Source organism: Parasteatoda tepidariorum, chromosome X1, assembly GCF_043381705.1.
Source record: "Parasteatoda tepidariorum isolate YZ-2023 chromosome X1, CAS_Ptep_4.0, whole genome shotgun sequence".
Classification (NCBI taxonomy): Eukaryota; Metazoa; Arthropoda; class Arachnida; order Araneae; family Theridiidae; genus Parasteatoda; species Parasteatoda tepidariorum.
Genome location: NC_092214.1, coordinates 65,830,955 through 65,850,852, shown reverse-complemented (window position 1 = coordinate 65,850,852; position 19,898 = coordinate 65,830,955). Strand labels below are relative to the sequence as shown.

The 19,898-nt window shown below is 27.6% G+C and overlaps 2 protein-coding genes across 3 annotated transcripts in view; one reads left to right on the top strand and one right to left on the bottom strand.

Annotated features, from left to right (window-relative positions):
• LOC107437108 (relaxin receptor 1) overlaps positions 1–7,521 on the top strand; it is a 64,622-nt gene extending 57,101 nt beyond the window's left edge. The window contains exons 18-20 of the mRNA XM_071187237.1: positions 1,359–1,560; positions 6,413–6,577; positions 7,380–7,521. Coding sequence (XP_071043338.1) covers positions 1,359–1,560; positions 6,413–6,577; positions 7,380–7,492 — 480 coding nt within the window. The 3' untranslated portion in view covers positions 7,493–7,521. The remainder of the gene's footprint in view (positions 1–1,358; positions 1,561–6,412; positions 6,578–7,379) is intronic.
• A 1,020-nt stretch (positions 7,522–8,541) lies between these two features.
• Positions 8,542–19,447, bottom strand: LOC107437106 (uncharacterized). Of its 2 annotated transcripts, none has more exons than XM_043041494.2 (4): positions 19,352–19,447; positions 17,516–17,610; positions 16,511–16,710; positions 8,542–9,041 (listed from the first exon to the last, which is right to left on the bottom strand). In XM_043041494.2, exons 2-4 carry the CDS (start codon positions 17,586–17,588, stop codon positions 8,559–8,561), a joined length of 756 nt encoding a protein of 251 aa, XP_042897428.1. In that variant the 5' UTR covers positions 17,589–17,610; positions 19,352–19,447; the 3' UTR covers positions 8,542–8,558. The 2 variants fall into 2 exon arrangements, with proteins under 2 accessions (XP_042897428.1, XP_042897426.1); XM_043041492.2 differs by lacking the exon at positions 8,542–9,041 and adding an exon at positions 11,706–12,725.
• Positions 19,448–19,898: the final 451 nt, after the last annotated feature.

Below are 19,898 nucleotides of genomic sequence, written 5' to 3'. Positions count from 1 at the left end.
TTATCATTTATTTATATTTGAATTTTATCAAAGTAAAATAACAATGTTAACATTCTTTAAATTATCACGTAATGTATTTGACATTTATCAAAAATTAATTAACAATGTCAATATTCTTTAAATTATCGCGTAGTAGATTTAAAATTCTATCAAAAATTAATTAAAAATATCAATATTTTTTAAATTATCACGTAATATATTTGAAATTCTATCAATATTTTAATTAACAATATCAATATTCTTTAAATTATGACATAATATACATTTGAAGTTCGATCAAAAGTTAAATTATGGAATATAAAATTTGTGATGATATGGATTTTGTGATAAATATTTTCAATATGTCATTGCTATGAAAAGAATAAGAAAACTACAAAAAATATAAATTAAGAAAATAGTTTTGTTTTTCTTCTCTAAAGTATTCTTTCTGTCTGTCCCGTTTTAGATTTTAAAAATCTAAAGATAAATAGATTATTTTAAAACATTTTCATATTAGGATTGACATTTGTAAAAAACAAAATATCTTTCATTTTCATCCTTTGCATCGTCTGGTATTTGAATTGCTCTTGAAATTCAGTATTTTATTCATTTAGCAGTTTTATTTATCGTGATTAAGAAAACAACAAGCGAAATACATTTTAGGCAGTCGGTTTCTTTAATATCGGTTTCTAAATTCTTAATAAGCAATAAATAATTGATAATCAAACAAAATTGTGAATAATTTCTTTTTTTTTAATTTTGTAAAAAATTCACAAAAAGCTTTAATGATATAAAATTCATGTTACGAAATTCCATTTTTTGAAGCTTGCTGAATAAAATGCTTAAAAAAGGAAACAAAAACAGAAAAACTCGGATTCAAATAGTGACTGGCTGCTCAATTATAAAATAACGTTTATTTGTGATTTTAATTTATTTAAAGTGAAATTTGAAGAATAAAAAATTTGAATGAGATAATATTAGTTTTCAGTGCATCGTTCACTTAACTTCCAGGGAAAAAAAACAATGCATTCCCGTAACATCCCTTTTCAGGCGAGGGGGATGATTGGGGTTAAGACAAGGCTCAACAATATCATGACCAGGAGCATGATGGTGACATTGTTGGTAGAGTAGCGCACCGGCCGCCTTAACTTCCCAGACAAGCTGGGTGGGCTTTAAAGCTGCCACCAGAAATCGATCCCTAAATTTTCCCAATGACATTCCAGTGTCTTAATCACCATGCCATCGCGTTAGTTAATCTTTTTTTAATTTTAAGTATGAATTCAAAGAAAATATATATCTTTTTTAAAAATATAGATTATAACAAGTAATTCATTTCATAGCGTAAAATTTTTTTTAATAACTTATTTTCATTTCTGTAGGTTGTGCTGATTATTATTCTGTATGGAAACATGTTTTCTTTAATTAAACATAATCGAGGTTCTGCTCGACCGGTCAACTTAAGCCAAAATGAAGATACTATACTTGCTATCCGTTTTTTCTTCATTGTTCTTACAGATTGTCTTTGTTGGATACCAATAGTTGTCATAAAAATGCTTGCTCTTACAGGAATTAACATATCACGTAAGTAAATATATCTTATTTTTAACTCTTTGACGCAGATGCGACATTCGTGTAACTTTTATGTACTTTTTTCTGACGCTCCAATTACAAGCAAAAACATATTTTGGTATTTGTTAATTACATAAAATAGACTAATAGATACTTAAAAAAATCTATTAGACTATCGGAATCACATTTATGCCAAAATATAAAATCCAAAAAAAAGTAGTTAGATTTTTTTTTCATTCAGATTCAAAATTTATCAATTATTGATTTTGGATATTAAAGAAATTCTAATGATTAGTAACTGTTTCTCTTAGATAAAAATAATTGTAAATAAGTGCAAATTTAAAAAAAAAATAATAATTTGTTTGGCAGTGAGCCGTGATTGGAGGATTTTACTTGTGACGCAGAAAAAGACGCCGGTGTTTTATGCTGCATCTCATAACCATAAATTATTAAAATGCTAAAAATATTATTCCCTTATGTTGATTTAAATTAATACAAAATAATGAAGAAAGCATGAAAAATATGTTTAATAAAAGTCAACGGGTTAAGTATTTTAATTTTTTGGTATTCCTGTGAGTCCTCTCCGTGTTTACCACAGCTCTTAAACAATAGAACTAAAACATAAAATAATAGCTTTTATTTCAGGCGCCTCTTTTTGCTTTAAACTTTTGACGGGCTTACCGTGGTAAGTTAATGTGCTTTTTTTTTCTTCAAATAATGCTAATACTAGTTAGTTTCACCTGAACGGAAAAATTGAAACGGAAAAATTACCAATTGTCATATATTTTAGTTTTATTAGAAGAAATATATTTTTTTATTTACTAGAAATGCTATTACCATATAAGTACGGTAATTTTACCAATTTTTTTCCTCCTTGCATAATGCAAGAAATTTGAAATCGAAAGTTGCCCTTAATTTTTTTTAAAAAATTAAAATACAGCTTTTTGTATAGAATAATGCAAATGAAGGCACTTCAATTATTTTTATTCTTTATTCAATTATTCAATTATTTTCATTTCAATTATTTTTATTCTTAACTAAACAATATTTTTAGTTACTAATTTTATTCATTCATTCATTAGGGGACACTTATATTATACGTCAATACATTTTTTTAGCAGATATCGATAAAGAATAAAATTCTTAATTTTGTGACGCAATGTATAAATATATATGTAATACCATTAAAATTAATTTAAAAATTCCCATGCCTCGATCAAAAACTCTAAACTAGCTTATGAACATCATTGTAATAAAAAAATATCTAAGCATTGGATGGATCGTACATTAAATATCCATAGTAATTTAAGTATGTGAAAGCGAGAAGATTTAAGCTTTAAGATAAATGAGCTTAAAATTATCATTTATGATAACAAAAAAGGTGTAAATATTCAATTATAAGGCATAAAAACATGGAGTAACTGAATAAATATTTGCCGTGAAGTCTTAAGCTACTGGTATTGCATGACAGTGTTTTCAACTAAGAATATTTTGATAGCGTCTAAAAAAGACATGATTACATAAAGACATAACATATCTTTTTTCACTATTTCCTTTTTTATTTTTAGTTGAGCTTTGAAGGAAAAATTCGTATCCTTAAACTATAGTGTAAAGTGTAAAAAGATTTCTGGAAAATATTTTTATATGCATGAATTTCACTTCATTGTATATTTTACATGTAATATTAGGGGGACCAGAAAGTAATGTCGTTTCGGGGCATTAAATATTCGTTAGTCTTAAAAACCAATTCATTTTTTTCGTTCCCTTTTCGATTCATTTTCGATCCGGCATTGAAAGGGTGAATATATTATTGATTGAAAATAAAATCTTGATAACAAATATCAAATGCAACGAAATGGCATTACTTTCCGGTCCTCCTAATATTTTCGAGAGTTAACGCTATATGTATTACTATTCTGAATGTTTGATAGTTTGCATTTATAATCTGTTGATTAAAGTAAGACAATTGCAATGAACTTTGCCTGAGAGATCATAATTAATTAAGAGCTTGCTCAATTGTATTAAAATTTATTTTATTGGAGGAAAAATGAAATCAGAGAAAGGAACTTAATTATAATAATTTTAAAATTAATCTTTCGTAATTTCGACGGAGTATTCTGAATTTGCAGAAAAGTTGGATTCATAATAGAAACTTTTAGCAACTCGAAGGTAACGAAAACGTAGGTAAAATAAATGAAAAATGTACAACAAACAAAAACTAAAGGATTTTAAGGATTTATTTTAAAGGACTAACTATTTTAAAGGATTTCTGCAGAAATTTGATTTTGCACTTTACTCTATTGTTCGATGATATAATTTTTTCCTTTAAAACTCAACCAAAATAAAAAAAGAGATATTTATTTTACATCTCGAAAAAAAATAGTCAAAAAATGTCATTTAAAAACAATCTGCAACTTTAGGAACAAAACTAATTTCGGTATTAATATCCCCACACCCATCTTAAGCGGGATCAAGTATTTGTATATAGGCAACAAAAGATTTATTCCCCAGTGTATTTCTTACAAAAACTTTTGTGTTTAAACCCAAAACAGACAGTTGTTAGACTGTTAGGTAGTCAATTTATTATAGATTATGTACATAAAACACGAAAGACATGAAATTAACGAAAAATAAATTAGAGAAAAGGGAATGAGGAAATAAAGGGTCATTCTAAATTTAGAATCAGTGTTTAGTGGGGAAGTAGGGAATAGGAAAATAAAGGGCCGCTATGTAGTAGACCGGTTCATTGGCCATCTCAGTCCCCGGATTTATTTCTATTCGACCTATTTGTATAGGGTGCAACTAAAAACATTGTGTGCAAGACCCCTGTTGTCAATGTATGAATCTTGTATCGGTTCACGTATCGGTTGCCGTCACAAACATGAGGGAAATGATAGATATATTCTAGAAGATTGTCTATGCAATTTCGCTGTTAGTCACATACATATTTTAGAAAATGCTTATCAATTCGAGCACATTGCGTAAGTCTGTACAATTAATGCAGTGTTGTTGTTTCTAATGCCACTTGCTAATACCAGCAAGCCTGCTTGGTGAAACCAAGAGAATTTAAGGGAGAAGGTGCGTTTCTCTCTTTTTTTCAATGACACCGTCTATGGCCAAGAATATGACTTCAGTCACACACACGTCACAGCCCGTTTATAGGGCGGGTCCATTCATTCATACATACATTTATTCATTCACATGCCGTAATTTCGATTTAAATCAGGAGAACGATCAATCTCCAATTCATTACCCCCAAATGTATGATTTGCTATGGGAACATGGAGGACTTTGTGACCCGATAGATTTAACATGCACCAGTCACCATTTACTACACGGGGAGTCTTCGGCCGGTGGGAATCGATTTCACGACTCTTGGATATGGGCTCAATGCTATACCAAACAGACTATCCGTGCCCACTGATGCATTAAAAATGCTTTTGTTTTTTAACCACTTTATTGTAATTTTTTTTTAATCAGTGAACCTGTCTCATATTGCCCTAGTACATAACATCTATGCCCACGCTTTCCTTCCTGAAATGGCCTTCTTTCTTTATTCTCCAACGCTGGACTAAATATTGATGAGGAATTCAGAATTTCCGAGTATATGAAAGATAATACTGAGGGAAGTTTTTTTTTTAGTTGCATTGCTAAAATTCTTGACCTTGCCTAATTCGGGTGTGGAGATTTCAAATCTGAAATTAGTTTTACATCTAAAGCCACAGATATTTTTTTAAATGACAGTTTTTGTAGAAATGTGCAAGTTCAAAAACGTTATACGTAACAAGGGTTAGCGTAAAGGTAGCGACAAACTGTAAGGAGAGTCATTTTATTTTTTATAACCGTCGTTGAACAGCCGACCTAATTTCGGGTTTACGACTGCCAATGTTCAACTCCGTAGTCTTGTAATTTTGAACGCAATCCAGAAGACAAGGGAACTCCTGGATCAAGAAATTTGCCTTCGCGGAGGACTTTCTCAAGGAACTAACTCGCATTTGAGTTACATGAAGAGAAAAATCAGGAAAACATCTCACGGTTTGCCTGATGGCAAGGGGATTCTAACCCATGATCCGTCTACCACTGAGGATATTTTACATGTCCTGTGGTCAGTACGAGACGGGTGCGGAATTCGTATCGACCAGCGCTCGCTGGGTTTCGAATCCGGTTCACTTTATTGGGGGGCAAGGGCTCTATCCCTTGAGCCACCACAGTCTGCAGGGAGAGTTGGGACACATCATCATAATTAAAATTGCATGGGAACCCATGCCCAGAAATGTTGTCGTACACGGTATCTTTTATGACCTTTTCAGAAATGCACACAAAGAAAAATTCATAATTGAGAAAGCTCCCCTAGGGGCGTATGATGACATGGATTCCAATTTCAATTTTAATCCTGATGATATGCTCTCACTCCCCTAGATGTTTGCAGCATAAATGTATCACCCCTGTTATGAATCACATTTTGAAGCTTTTATATTATGTCAAAAATTGGACTGAAAATGTCATTAAAAAATTGAAACTTGAACATTGCAGATTCGAAATCAGTGGCGTGAAAATATCTGAGATTAGTTAAAGAAAATCATACGTAGCAGAGAAAAATGGTTTTCTAATGTAACCTTTCCGTAATGCTATCTATCGGATTACTTAAAAAAGTGTCATTCTAAAATGCTTAATATTTGCTTTACAGATACTATCTACGCGTGTGTTGTTGTATTCATTTTACCAATTAACAGTTTACCAATTAACAGTAATCCACTACTATATACAATTGCTGCACCAACGGAGCTAAGGCGACAAATTGAATGCTGTCTATCGGATTACTTAAAAAAGTGTCTCCCTAAAATGCTTAATCTTTGCTTTACAGATACTCTCTATGCGTGTGTTGTTGTATTCATTTTACCAATTAACAGTGCTCTAAATCCACTACTATATACAATCGCTGCACCAACGGAGCTAAGGCGACAAATTGAAAGATGGCTGGAACCAACTCTGCAGTGGATGCAAAGATTTAACTTTGCTATAAAATCTCGTAAGTTTTCTTGAACTTAATAAGTAGGTTATGTTGAAATATTTAATTCCGATAAACATTTTATAATCTTGCCTTTTAAAAAATATTTTCAATCCTATATGATATAGATATTGGTGTTTTATTATCATATTAAATGAAATTTTTTATTTGCAATTATTGAAATGTCGCAAGCATAGAATGTTTTTAACGTATGGTGTTAGAATATAAATCATCTTTTACCCACGGTTACAAAGTGTTAAAAATAAATCAATAAAAGAAAACATTGCTTTGACTGTTTTCAGATATAACACAGGACAAGTAAAAATGTATGTGATTGTTTTAGAAAGTTAACAAAAAGCGTATGGTGTAATTGATGCAATATCATAATACTAATTTACATGCTTAAAACAAAATATAAGCGTTATTATTACAACTTTGCTTTATTTAAATTGTGCTTTTAAGATATAAGAGATTCATAGCTTTAAATTTAAAAAAAAGAAAAAAAACCTAAACACCTGAAGTTTTTTCAGAGGCTGCGTGAAGAGGTTTGAAATACTTTTTTAATATTAAAATGATTTCTTTCTCTAGATATTTATGATTTATAATGATGTAAAAAATAGGCTGAATTGATTAAAAAGTGATGAATAAAACGAGGGCGGAGCTTTGTAATTCGCAATAAAAGTTTGAACAAAAGATATATAGCTTAAAATAATTAAAAAAAAGTTAGCTTTGCCTTAAAAAGGGATTAAACTATTTTTAATAATAACCTTTTCTTAAGGTTGAATATTTTATTTTTAAACTAAAATCATTGGTAAATTTGCAGGTGTAAAAGTATCATCAACTCTATCAAGAAGTGAAAGAAATTTGGAAAATCGTACAGTACCTCAAGTGAAGATTACAGATGAGCACACTGAACTATGTATTACAACAATATGAGAAATAAAAATATTGCCTAATTGTTTTAATTTCTATTGTTGAATATTCTGAACAGGATCCTGGTTTTAAATATCTCATAATATCACAAAGGACAATAATTTAATGATTTTTTAAAGAAATTTATTGATATTATTATTTTACTTCCATATTTTTTCTACATATTGTTTATTTTTGGATAAATTTAGGGCTTTTTAAAATATGCTAATACGACTGTTTTGCTGAGAACTTTTCATATTAACTACTTATTACTTCTGGTTTTACAAAGAACTGAATTTGTTATCGGAACATTTTTCTAATTATTAATTTGTATACTTAATTATTTTTTCATCTTTGTTAATTGTCGAGTTCAAGTTCTTCATGTACTCAAAATATAAGTAATGAAAATACCGGGCATGTGTACACCTAATAGTGGCATTTAACCTTGCGTTGTTCTTTGTTCGGTATTTCTAACGCTTTTGTTGGGAATACTGGATTATGGGCCTTACATTATTCCAGTTATTTTGGTTCTTATTAATAATCACCTGCGATTTTTGGTTCTTACTAAAAAACTAGTTTTCATTAATATATTTCATTCTGTGGTGATTTAGGATCGTTAAAATATATTATTGTGATGGAATGATGCTACACACTCGGGACAGACTTTAAAGTAGTGTTTTGGCAATATTTTTTAACAGAAGTTGAAATTAAAATTGAATTTCTAATTTCTGACTTCAATATTCGAAAATGAAAACTATAAATCTGTAAACACTTATCAATAAATTTATTCAACCGTGGAAATAAATGATGAAATGGCTCAAATGTACATTTTAGCCACATTGAAATAAATAAATATTGAATAGCAATAACCTTATTTCATTATTTTTTTTTAAAAAGAAAAACATTCTAAAAGATACTGCTTCCCATTATATAAGCATAAAGTAAACCGAGGAAAAGAAAATTACTGTTTTTATGAGAACGGTAATATATGTTTAAACTAAATTAACCGGTTTTTTAGTTCTTAACAAAATAAACTAAGTTTCAGTGTTTCAAGTGATTAACAAATACAAAAGTTCATTTGATAAAAACTTTATTGCTTTGGGATTATATTTCTTATAATATCCTTCACGTCTTGATCATCTAATTTGCTATTTACTTTTTCAGTTAAATATTTTTCAACTTTTTCCATCATAAGAGGTTTGTAGAGATGAAAAATATCCCTCCCGATTTTAGGTAAAACTTTTTGAAGTACTTCAGCAAAATTTCCTCCACCCAGAAAGTTTTCCATATAAATTGAGATATCTTTCCAATCGAAGTCAAGTTTTATGAGTGCCATTTCCATAGTGTCTGTCGTAAATCCGAGTTTTCCGATTCCAAACATGCGTATATCTGTGGCATTGATGTCAAATTGTCCTTTACCATAAACTGGAAAAATCTTTGCTAGCTTTCCATTTGCGCTATATTCGCCATCTATATAAATTGCAGGTAAAGTAAGATTCATTTCGAGGTAAAATTCTTCCAAGTTTGCTTTCAAGTTAGTTATGTTAAAATTTGATAGGTGGCTGACTTTGGGCTGAAATAAAAATAAAAGAAACTTCTTGTTTTTCAAATGAAATTTAAAATGAAAAGCAAGAAATGTAAAATTCAAAATGCAAATTAAATGTAAAATTCAAAATGTAAATCAAAATCAAAAATGTAAATTAATTTCAAATGAAATTTAAAATTAATTTACATTTTTGATTTTGAAATTTTGAAGATTTTCATAAAGCATTTTATTGATATTAAATAAATAATCCCAAGAAACTTAAGCTGTAAGATATTACCTAATTAAAAACTTCATTCGCGTCAAAAATATATAGTCCCGCAGTAGACAGATCGTAAGCACACGCTTCCCAGTCGAACACCGAAATCAAGCATCACTGCCTGTGGTCAGTAAGCGGGTGGGTGACCAATTCGATAAGCCTGCGTAGGAACCAATGGTGAGCGGTATCGGTCCTCGTTAAACTGTTCTACCGTTAAGTGCTCGATTTGGCGCGCAGGTCGTCTGGCTACCAAAGCAGGGAAGTCATCCCCTCTGCAAGGGATCAAAATTTGTGATGGCATGTCTTCGGATCATCCTCTAGGATGGTTTCCAGACAGTTGTCAATAGCCCATTGTGCAGCTGTAGTGTGACGTAAATAATATACCATACTATGCCATCAAAAACATATAAATAAGAAGTAACAGTCTACATGTTTCAAGTGCTCAAACATATATGCTCATTGCCCATTTGCAAGACTTGCGAGATGTGAATGAGAAGAAACAAAAGTAATTTAAAATATAAAACGTAAAGTTGCCAACGAAAAATGGAAAAAATAAAGGTGAGAAGTTAAACTATAAAAATTGCAGTAGCCAAGAAAGAAAACAGAAGAAACCGAACGAGAAAAACCGCATTGGCCGAGAGGTATTGTTGTTATCTAACCTTATTTAATGTCGTTAACAGACGAGAATGAGAATTCATTCTCAATTGGCAAGTTTTGAAAATAGTTTCCTATTTATGAGTGCTTTGAACATGTTAATTCCTCTTTATATATTCTTGAAGGGAATGAAGTTTTTAATCAGATAGTATTTTGTTGATAGTTATATTATTATCTCTTTTAAGATATTCATCTGGGTTCGGCACAAATTTTTTTAGTTCGGAAAATAGCCTTTATTAAAATTTTAATTTTAGTCTTTGTACGCAGGTGTACTAACATCATAAATCTATAGTAAATTTTAAAATTTTTTTAAATATTCTTTCAAAATGAGGGCAAATTTTAGCATGAAACTACAAATTTTTTTAGGTCTCGAAAACCAGCTCTATACAAATTGTTATGAACATCAAAAAAACAAATCATGGAGCAATAATGTTCTTACCTATGTTTTGAACTAAAATCTTTAAAAAAAAATTGAAATATATAATGCAATAGAGCTATATATTGTTTTGCGTTGATTTTTTAAATAAAATCTATGAACATTCTTACTTAAAGCATGGTAAAAAATAATGAATTCACACCTAGATCTTAGATTTTAGTTCAAAAAATAGCTAATATTACATAAAATCTACATACAAAATTTCAAAGAATTATACATTAATGTTTTTTTGTAATGTGCGTTAGCGTAAAGAGATTTTCTGAAATTTACGTTTTTTCTGGCAATGCAATTAAAGTATGTAATTGCTATTCTGTTTCGCTTATCAACAAGCGAAAAAACAATTACACTTCGATTCTAAAAAGCGGGAAACAAAAATTTAAGATTTAAAAAGCTAATGAACAAAAGTTCATGTATAGACAGTAAAAAGAAATTGAAATTTTCGTCAAAATTGCCGATTTTTACCTAATTGGATACCTTAATTACAATTTATATCAAGCTGATACAGTTTCGCAAAGCGAATATTGCTTGAATTTTCTCTTGCCTAATACGATATTTTATCTTGCTTATTAAATGAAAGTAAGCTTATATGCTAGTTTATTCTATGCAAGTAAGTAATTTATATAATTAATTTTATCCATTTCGCTTTAGTTATTGAAATATAAACTTTTTTTTTTTAAATTTAAGATTTTAAGAGAAAAATGCGAAATTAAGTTTTTGACAAAAGAGCAATAAAATGCTTTTACTGAGATGATGAATATATTTCAATCAAGGCGTGTAAGAGTAAAATATTTCGATTGAGTAAAATATTGAAATGAATCTACTAAATTTGTTCCTAAATTACATATTTTGAGAAAAAAAGGTACTTTGAGTTTTTTTTAAACTTGTGAACTTTCCTCTTATTTTATTATCTGAAAAAGATTATAAAAATGTGATAAGAAAAAATTGATATCTAAAAAAGTGCATTCATTTTCTCTTTAAAATATTAATGTTTTTAGGTATTTAAAATATAATTATATATAGATACTTTATGCGTACGAAAAATTTTACATTTAAAGTTTATAGTATAATTTTTCTATATTTCTTATTAAAACACCAGAATGAAAAATATTCTCAAACTAAAGTCACTTTTTATTGTCTAGAAGAAATAAGTAGCATTTATGGATTAGAAAAACGTTACTTTATTTTAATAATATTTTGTGATAATACTATGGAGACCTCTTTTGTAAATATTTTTTTAAAGATTAGTTACATCTCTAATGCATTTGTGCAAGAGAGAAATAATTTCATATTTGCACACTTAATTAAAAAAAAAGTAAATTTTGCTATACAAAATGTTATTGAAATATTTGTAGAAGCAAATCTTTATTTACAAAAATTATATAATTTACACCCACACTACATAAAAATATTGAATTATATAGCTTTGCAATTTAATATAAGACTTAAAAAGCTTATTAATAAAGTATTAAAAATTATAGTTTAAAGATTTTTGCAATAAAATATTTTCATTAATTTTCTTATAATCAGATCTACAAAATTGTTGTTTGTTAACTTCTTTTGCAAGGGAACTGCTCGTTAATCTTAAAATAGTCGGTTCAAAGTTATTAAATTAACTTTATTTACAAAGCAGCATTCAATTATTTTAAAATTGATATAAAAACACATAATTTAATTTATACAGTAAAAAAATAAGTTAACATAACCGCTACATGTTTTAAAATAACAAAAGAAGTATAAAGTTCATCAATATGAGACAAAAATATATGAATCAAGTATAAAAGTGCATCAATCACAAAAGTATATTTGTAGAGAGCGTTATTCTTTATAGTATGCAAAAAATATTAAGCTCATTGTCATTTTGTAGAAAGCATTTAACTGGTCACTGTCTATTGGGTAAAATACCATCAATGATTTTTTTAACTTCAGGCCTTTGAAGTTGTTTGTTAACTTGATTTATCAAAGAACTGTTCATTAATTCTAAAATAGTTGGTTTAAAATTATCAAACATAGTTTTTCCTAAAGCAGGTATCAGTTTTTGCAATACTTCGGAAAATTTTCCACCACCTAAGAAATTTTCAAGAAACAGCCCGAGATTTTTCCACGTTAAATTTAATTCCAGTTTTGTCATCTGCAAAGTATCATTTATAAATTCCAGTTGGCCAAGTCCACCTATTTCTACATTAGTTATATTAATTTCAAAAGTACCATTTCCTCGTACGGGAAATATTCTCAGCAGTTTTCCATTCATGTTATATTTTCCATGTGAAGTTAAGCTAGGCATTGTAAAATTAAATTCCAAATAAAAGTTTTCCAGATCAGGATAAATATCTCGGAAGTTGAAACTAGATAATCCAAGAACTGTTATCTAAAAACAGAAAGTAGGCCAAATTTCAGTAATTACAGAAAAAAAGAGAAGAAAATAAGAATATACTTTGAATAAAAAATATGAATACAAAGTTGGTTTGTAAATTGTAATTACATAACAGAAAATATTTCAGTACATAGCAGAACAAATAAAGGAAAATAAGATTATAGTTCAAATAAAGGGGGAAAAGGATAAAAATTTGGTTTGCAAAATAGAAGTTGTACTGAAAACTCTAAGGACTTTCAAAATTGAAAACATTTATAATGTCAGTGGCTAGAGAATCGGACTCCGATCCGAAGAGCCCGGTGCTTGATTCTGGACTCCGATAAGACCCAACCAGTATAAGCAATATACGTGCTTGTAAAATCGGAGGAATAGTAAGTCCTGTGGTCGGTCACTGATCAGAACCATGGATATAGAAATCTGGAATAAATTTCCATCCCCTTCAGGTCTATGTCTAAATTGAGGAAGTGACCTCACAAATGAGATCCCATCTGCAGAGGATCTTTTGGATTGTGATCTTTGAATCACCCTCAGGGATGTTTTTTTTTATCACTCTATACTACATATTTATTTAGTTTCAAATAAAATTAATCAGTTGCATAAAAATTACTATTTTCAGATGATTAGTATAATTTAAAATCAAATATGCTTATTTACAATAAATTTTTATTGACAATTTTGTAAACAATTAGTAAACAATTTTCCAATAATTATGTAAACCCGGAACCAAAAAAAATATTTTTTAACTTGCAAAATGTTTTGAACACAACTGTTTATTTGTAATAATAATGGCATTTGAGCAAATGGTAAGGATTTCATGCAATGTGTTCACAATATGAGAATGCTTATTGCACAAACATGCATATTTTCTGGTGATTGAGGATTGAGTATTGTAATTTTAGGATTGAGGCAATTCCAACATTAACGACATTTTTGGGTAAAATCTGGATTGAAATATTGAAAACTATTGTGAATAGTTATTACGGAATACCTGATTGAGTACACACTCTTGGAAATAAAATTCTCTCTTTTGCCTATTCAGCTATCTATGAGCTAGCTATATTTTGTTAATTTCGAGAAAAAATATCGCAAAATCACGTGATTTATAACAAAACGGAAATTCTCAAATCTGGGACTTAACTATTTCCTCAACTTGAAACTTCATCACATTGCATCGTGGGGGATTTTTTTAACTAAAATGAAGACTAGACGATCGAAAATAAAATGAAATAAGCCCGCCGGCGTGTATGGCTTATGTTAAGGTGACATTGACTAAGATATATGGAGCCCTCAATAAAGTGATCATTAGAAAAGTTCAATAGATTCACTGTGAGTTCTTTTTTTTTCGGAAAAAATGAGGAAATACTTTTTTACTACTGACAAAATGCGTTTTCCTCGAAGAAGTAACGATATTTATTCCGTCAATTTGATGAAATGTTTGCTCGGAGAGCAGAGAAACGGTTTCGTCACAAACGGAGAGAGTTTCGTGACATTTGAATATCCATTTACAGCACATGGATATTTTCCTACAGAAATATATAAAGAATGCAACATTAGAGAAATGCTCTTTTTTTCAAAATTTTCGTCATTTTTAGAAATGAAACATATTTTTCTGTCGACGTTAAAAAAAAATCTAGTACCTTTAAAGGCGTGGCAAGGCTTTCGGGATTGGTTAGCATTATCAAATCCTAATATATACCTAGTTACGAATTTCACTTTTACGTATCATATGCCTGCCTTGTCGTCAACTGAAAAGTTGTTGTTAAATGGTAAAATCATTGCTAATTTGGCAATTGTGTTAAAAGTAAAAAATAATCCAAAGTAATTTCAATTCCAAAAATTATAGGAACAAAATTTTAAAATGGATGTTTTGCACTAATGCTTATTGAAAAAATTTGTTTCAGAAACATATTTTTTTCAATGGAGGAGGCTGAGAATATTTTTTTAGACTATAAAAGAGGGATATAAGAGAATATAATTGCTTATGTAATGAAATGAGAGGAAGAAGCTGAAAATATTCCACGTATCAGGAATTTATTGAGGTGAATTTATATCTAGGAATTCAATCACTGGAATTAAGAATCAGCTATTGATAGCATTTTACATTCAAATACAGTGGCCAATTTTCGATGTTCTTTTTCTTTTCTTTATTTATTTTTGTAAATTTTGTTATGGTTTTATATTAATTCTAATATCTCATTCAAAATATCTTTAAGAGAATTTAAAATATGCGTTCTTTTGCTCAAAATTTTCAATAAAGAAAAAGTGAAAAAAAATCTAACTTTCATCTAATAGCTTTTTAAAATATTAAAGACATCTACTCATGATTTGTAAATGAGTTGTTGATTAAATACATCTTTTATACAAAAGTGATGAAAATTGCTATTTTAAAAGCTTATTAAATATATTAAACATTTGAAAAAATGTTGTATCCATTTCGCATTTGACTTTTAAATTAAAAAAAACTTGAAGCGTATAAGAACAATCAGCCACAGACTTCATAATTATTTGTGAAGAGGCATAATTAGATGTGAGCTGTAGCATAATCATTCTTTTTTAGCACATTTCAATGTGGAGTTTTAGACTTTTTAAATAGTATGTTATAAAAAATTAGATCATGTAGAAATTCTATCATTTTAGCTTTCACTTTAATTTTGAAAATCACTGTTAGGAATTTTTTCTTCAAAAAATATTTTCAAGTAATTTTATAGTATTTAAATTATTCATATTTATTTTAGTTTAGCTACTTTTTATCATTTTTCTAAACAGTTTATAATACCTTTCAACGGAATTTCAATTAAAAATATAGAACACATGAAATATCGTTAAGTCTTTGTCTAAAAAAAAAACCTAAGTAAATTACGTTACTTGTAATTGTAATATCGAAAATTATGTTACTTGTAATTGTAATATCGACAACTGCTTTTACATCTTTGCAAAGTATTGTTTGATTTTTAAATGGTAATAAATGAATAACAAGACAGCAAAAACAATGTTTAAGGGGTCACAGTACCCAAAAAATGACCAAAATATAGAAAGAATTTTTTATTGCTTATAATTAAACTTCAAACTATTTCAAAAGCACTGAAAAAAAGTCATCTCTCTATCTACATTTTTAAATAAATATGAATGATTTTAGATTGCCCTAATACAAAAACATGCTCAACAGACAGACTTTAAAGTTCTTCTTATCATAGATGATAATTTTGTGATAATATGATGATAGTTTTGTATAATATTATAAATCCCAAAGAATTTTTTCTATTTAAGATAAAGCTTTGAAGTAAACTTTTTTTATCTTAAATATAAAACACTTATTTAAATTGTGCATGGAATAAAAGTTTTATGAGGTATTAAAATTTTTACAGCATGCTATATATGCCTAACAGGAATTTTTAACCTTTTTTTCAACTTTTTTACAAAATAATCGATAAAAAAATATTCTTATTGATACATCAACAAATGGATGCACAAAATTGTTAAGATGAATATTGTAAACACTAAGAAGAAAAAAAAATTGAAAATATGTTAGCCCTTTGAATTTTTTCCATTTTTTTTAAAATTTTAATAAATTTAAACAGTTCAATTATTTTTTGAAGATAAATTATTGATTATAAGCTAAATGAGCATGTAAAGCATTCGCAAAATGAATGATTATACCTTTATTTAAAAAATTTTTTGCAAGGAAACTTTGATGACCCCTTAAGATGTAAAAATAGTTCTTAATGATTCTGTAAATTAAGAATTTCTTTAAAGACTTTTTTAAGATAAAATTTACAAACCTTTCTAATTTTTAAATCTAAAGTTGCGAGGTTTTCAAGAACATTGATGTCAAGGTTTTTAAGTTCCAAAGGATCCAAAACTGGCATTTTAATAGCTTCTATTCCTACTTTCATTTGTTCTCTGAAGTTCTCAATAGCTTCTCTCAAATATTTTTCAAGATCTGGATCAGGTTCTACAAACTGAAGTTCAGGAACCTCGTCTATGGTAAAAATTAAAGCAATTAATTAAAAAAATAACAATTAAGAACCATAATAAAGAAAATAAATTTTAGATTTTATTCGATATTTGAAGAAGCTTTTTGTAAAGGAAAAATAAACTTGCCACAAATATTTCTGTTTTGCTTAAGATCGAAATATGAAGTATCAAAATAAACCCATTTTGAAATATTACTTAAAAGATGTTAGTAACACTTATAGGCTTCGGTGAAATTTTTTTAGTTTACTGTTTAAGTTATTTCAGAAATTTTTAATTATTTTGTTATGAACTTTTTAAGTTTTAAGTATTTTTTTATTCTTTTGTATGCACTATCATGTTCTTAGTAACCAGTTGAAAATACATACTATAAGAAAACAAAATGTAGCTGTCTCTCAATTTATTATTTTTTTAAAAAAAATAATGGAAAAAAAAGAAATAGGCTTAGTTCGGATTTTTTTTCTTAAAAAAAAATCGAAACTAAGCCCATTTCTTTTTTTTTAGTTTCATTGTTTAAGTTATTTTATAAATTTGTAATTATTTTGTTAAGAAATTTTCTAATTTTAAGTAATTTTTTATTCAGTTGCATCTTTTATGATGCTCTTAGTAACCAGTTGAAAATATATACTGTAAGAAAACCAAATGTAACCACAACTCAATCTTGACAACAAAAAAAAAAAAAAAAAGGAAACAGGCTTTTCCTTGTTTTAATGAAAACTTTTTTGATACAACTTCCAAAACATCTTTAAAAAATGAGTTTGCTTGCCATTTTTTTTATTTGTTTAAAAAGATGCATACCAAATGGAACTTACCTAACGACTGGTCCGTGAGAACTGCAACAAACACTGCATTAAACAGAACAAAAAATAGTGCCGTAGTTTTCATCCTGAGTTCGTTATTTTAACAGCTGTAAATACAATTTTTATTGTAGTTACTTTTAAAATTTAAATATACTATAAATTTTTTTATCATGTATAATATAATACATATAATTGTACTTTTTAGAGCATAGTTAAGAATAAATATTTGTGGAGTTACTCCGAGCAAAATGTGAGCAAATTCCTTGTCAAAATTTTACCTAAGTTCTTTTCATTCTATAAGTGTGATACATGATCAATAAAAAAAATAATTTAAATGCATTGTAATTATTAACTATGCAAACCCATTAAAAAAACTTTTTTTTACCAACAACGCAGTAGCGTTTTTAATTCAAGATCTATGTTGTTTATGTTTTTAATCAATGTAAACATTGCATTTAATTACAACTTTCCTTATCTTAATTTAAGTGTATTCTTGTATCTCTCAGATTTCACATTCTAGTTAATAGTAGAATTAAAAAATGCGAAGAAATTTTTTATTTTGGTTACTTTTAAAATTTGAAATATATGTAGTTTTTTAAAAAATTAAAAAATTGCTTTATTTCAAAGCTTATTAACAAAAACGTTTTATAATATTTTTTTCAGGAAAAAATATAATAGGAAAAATCGTATTTTTTATGTATTTCTCCTTAATTAAGAAAATTTTTTTAAGAGTTGCACCAGACAAAAATAAATTAATTAATTAATAAAATAAAATGAATAAATAAATTATATAAATAAATAAAAATTTGAAAAGTTTTTGACAAAACAATTTTTAGAAACTGTGCATTCCACATGTAAAGAAATTTCTGGTAGAATTACGTATTGAATTCTCATTAAAAAATCTATAATTAAAGTATAGGATAACGTTTTAATGAATAATAAAACTAATACCTGCTTTGTTGGACTATAAAATTTGGAACAGATTAAGCAAAAATTAGAATAAATAAATAAACCATAGACAAAATCAGCTAAAGGCTTATTCATTACTCAAACTAAGAGAATTTTTTAATATATGAGAAAATACATGGATTGTTTGTTTGTGAATTGTACACATTTAAAATTTTAAAACTAATTAATATAAAGAAATTATTATTTCTTTATGAATAATGAGATTTATAAATTTCTGGTAGAATTACGTATTGAATTCTCATTAAAAAAACCCTATAATTAAAGTATTGGATAAAGTTTTAATGAATGATAAAACTAATACCTGCTTTGTTGGGCTATAAAATTTGGAACAGATTAAGGAAAAATTAAAATAAATAAATAAACCATAGACAAAATCAGCAAATAGCTTATTCATTACTCAAGCTAAGAGAATTTTTTAATATGTAAGAAAATACATGGATTTTTTGTTTGTGAATCGTACTCATTTAAAATTTTAAAACTAATTAATATAAAGAAATTATTATTTCTTTATGAATAATGAGATTTATAAATTTCTGGTAGAATTACGTATTGAATTCTCATTAAAAAAACCCTATAATTAAAGTATTGGATAAAGTTTTAATGAATGATAAAACTAATACCTGCTTTGTTGGGCTATAAAATTTGGAACAGATTAAGGAAAAATTAAAATAAATAAATAAACCATAGACAAAATCAGCAAATAGCTTATTCATTACTCAAGCTAAGAGAATTTTTTAATATGTAAGAAAATACATAGACTTTTTGTTTGTGAATTGTACTCATTTAAAATTTTATAACTAATTAATATGAAGAAATTATTATTTCTTTATGAATAATGACATTTAATAACACGCTGAAAAATTAATTTTTCTTACTCACATGTTTCAATTGTATCTCTTTAAAACTGCCAACTTGCAGCCACGAGTACTGATTATTTTTATGTTTATATCAGATATGGTTTCTGAAAGGCTTTATCATTTGTTATAAGCTTTCTTATCAGGTAAAACCACATGTTTTTATCACTACTGAAATTTACAACAAGAGAGGAAATATGTGCTAAAACTAAATTAAGCTTATGAACTAATCAATGATAAAGAAAAAAAATGTACCAACGAATTGTATAGTCAAACAAAGACAATGGCACAAATTGTAAACAATTTTGGTCTAATGATTTTGGATTAGTAAAAAGTTAAAACAAATATTAAATCATTTATGTTTTATTTTTCATATACCAATCAAATATACATTTCTAGTAACAACGAACTTCAATTTTATTGCTTATTTAAGGGACAATATGAAACCAGAACTGAAAAATCAAATTTTTATTTCCTCATAATTTGATAAAAAAGATGCACGATTATTTGATAAAAAATTAGGGAAATCATACTAAGGACAAAGATGATGCTCATGTTTATTTACAAATAAG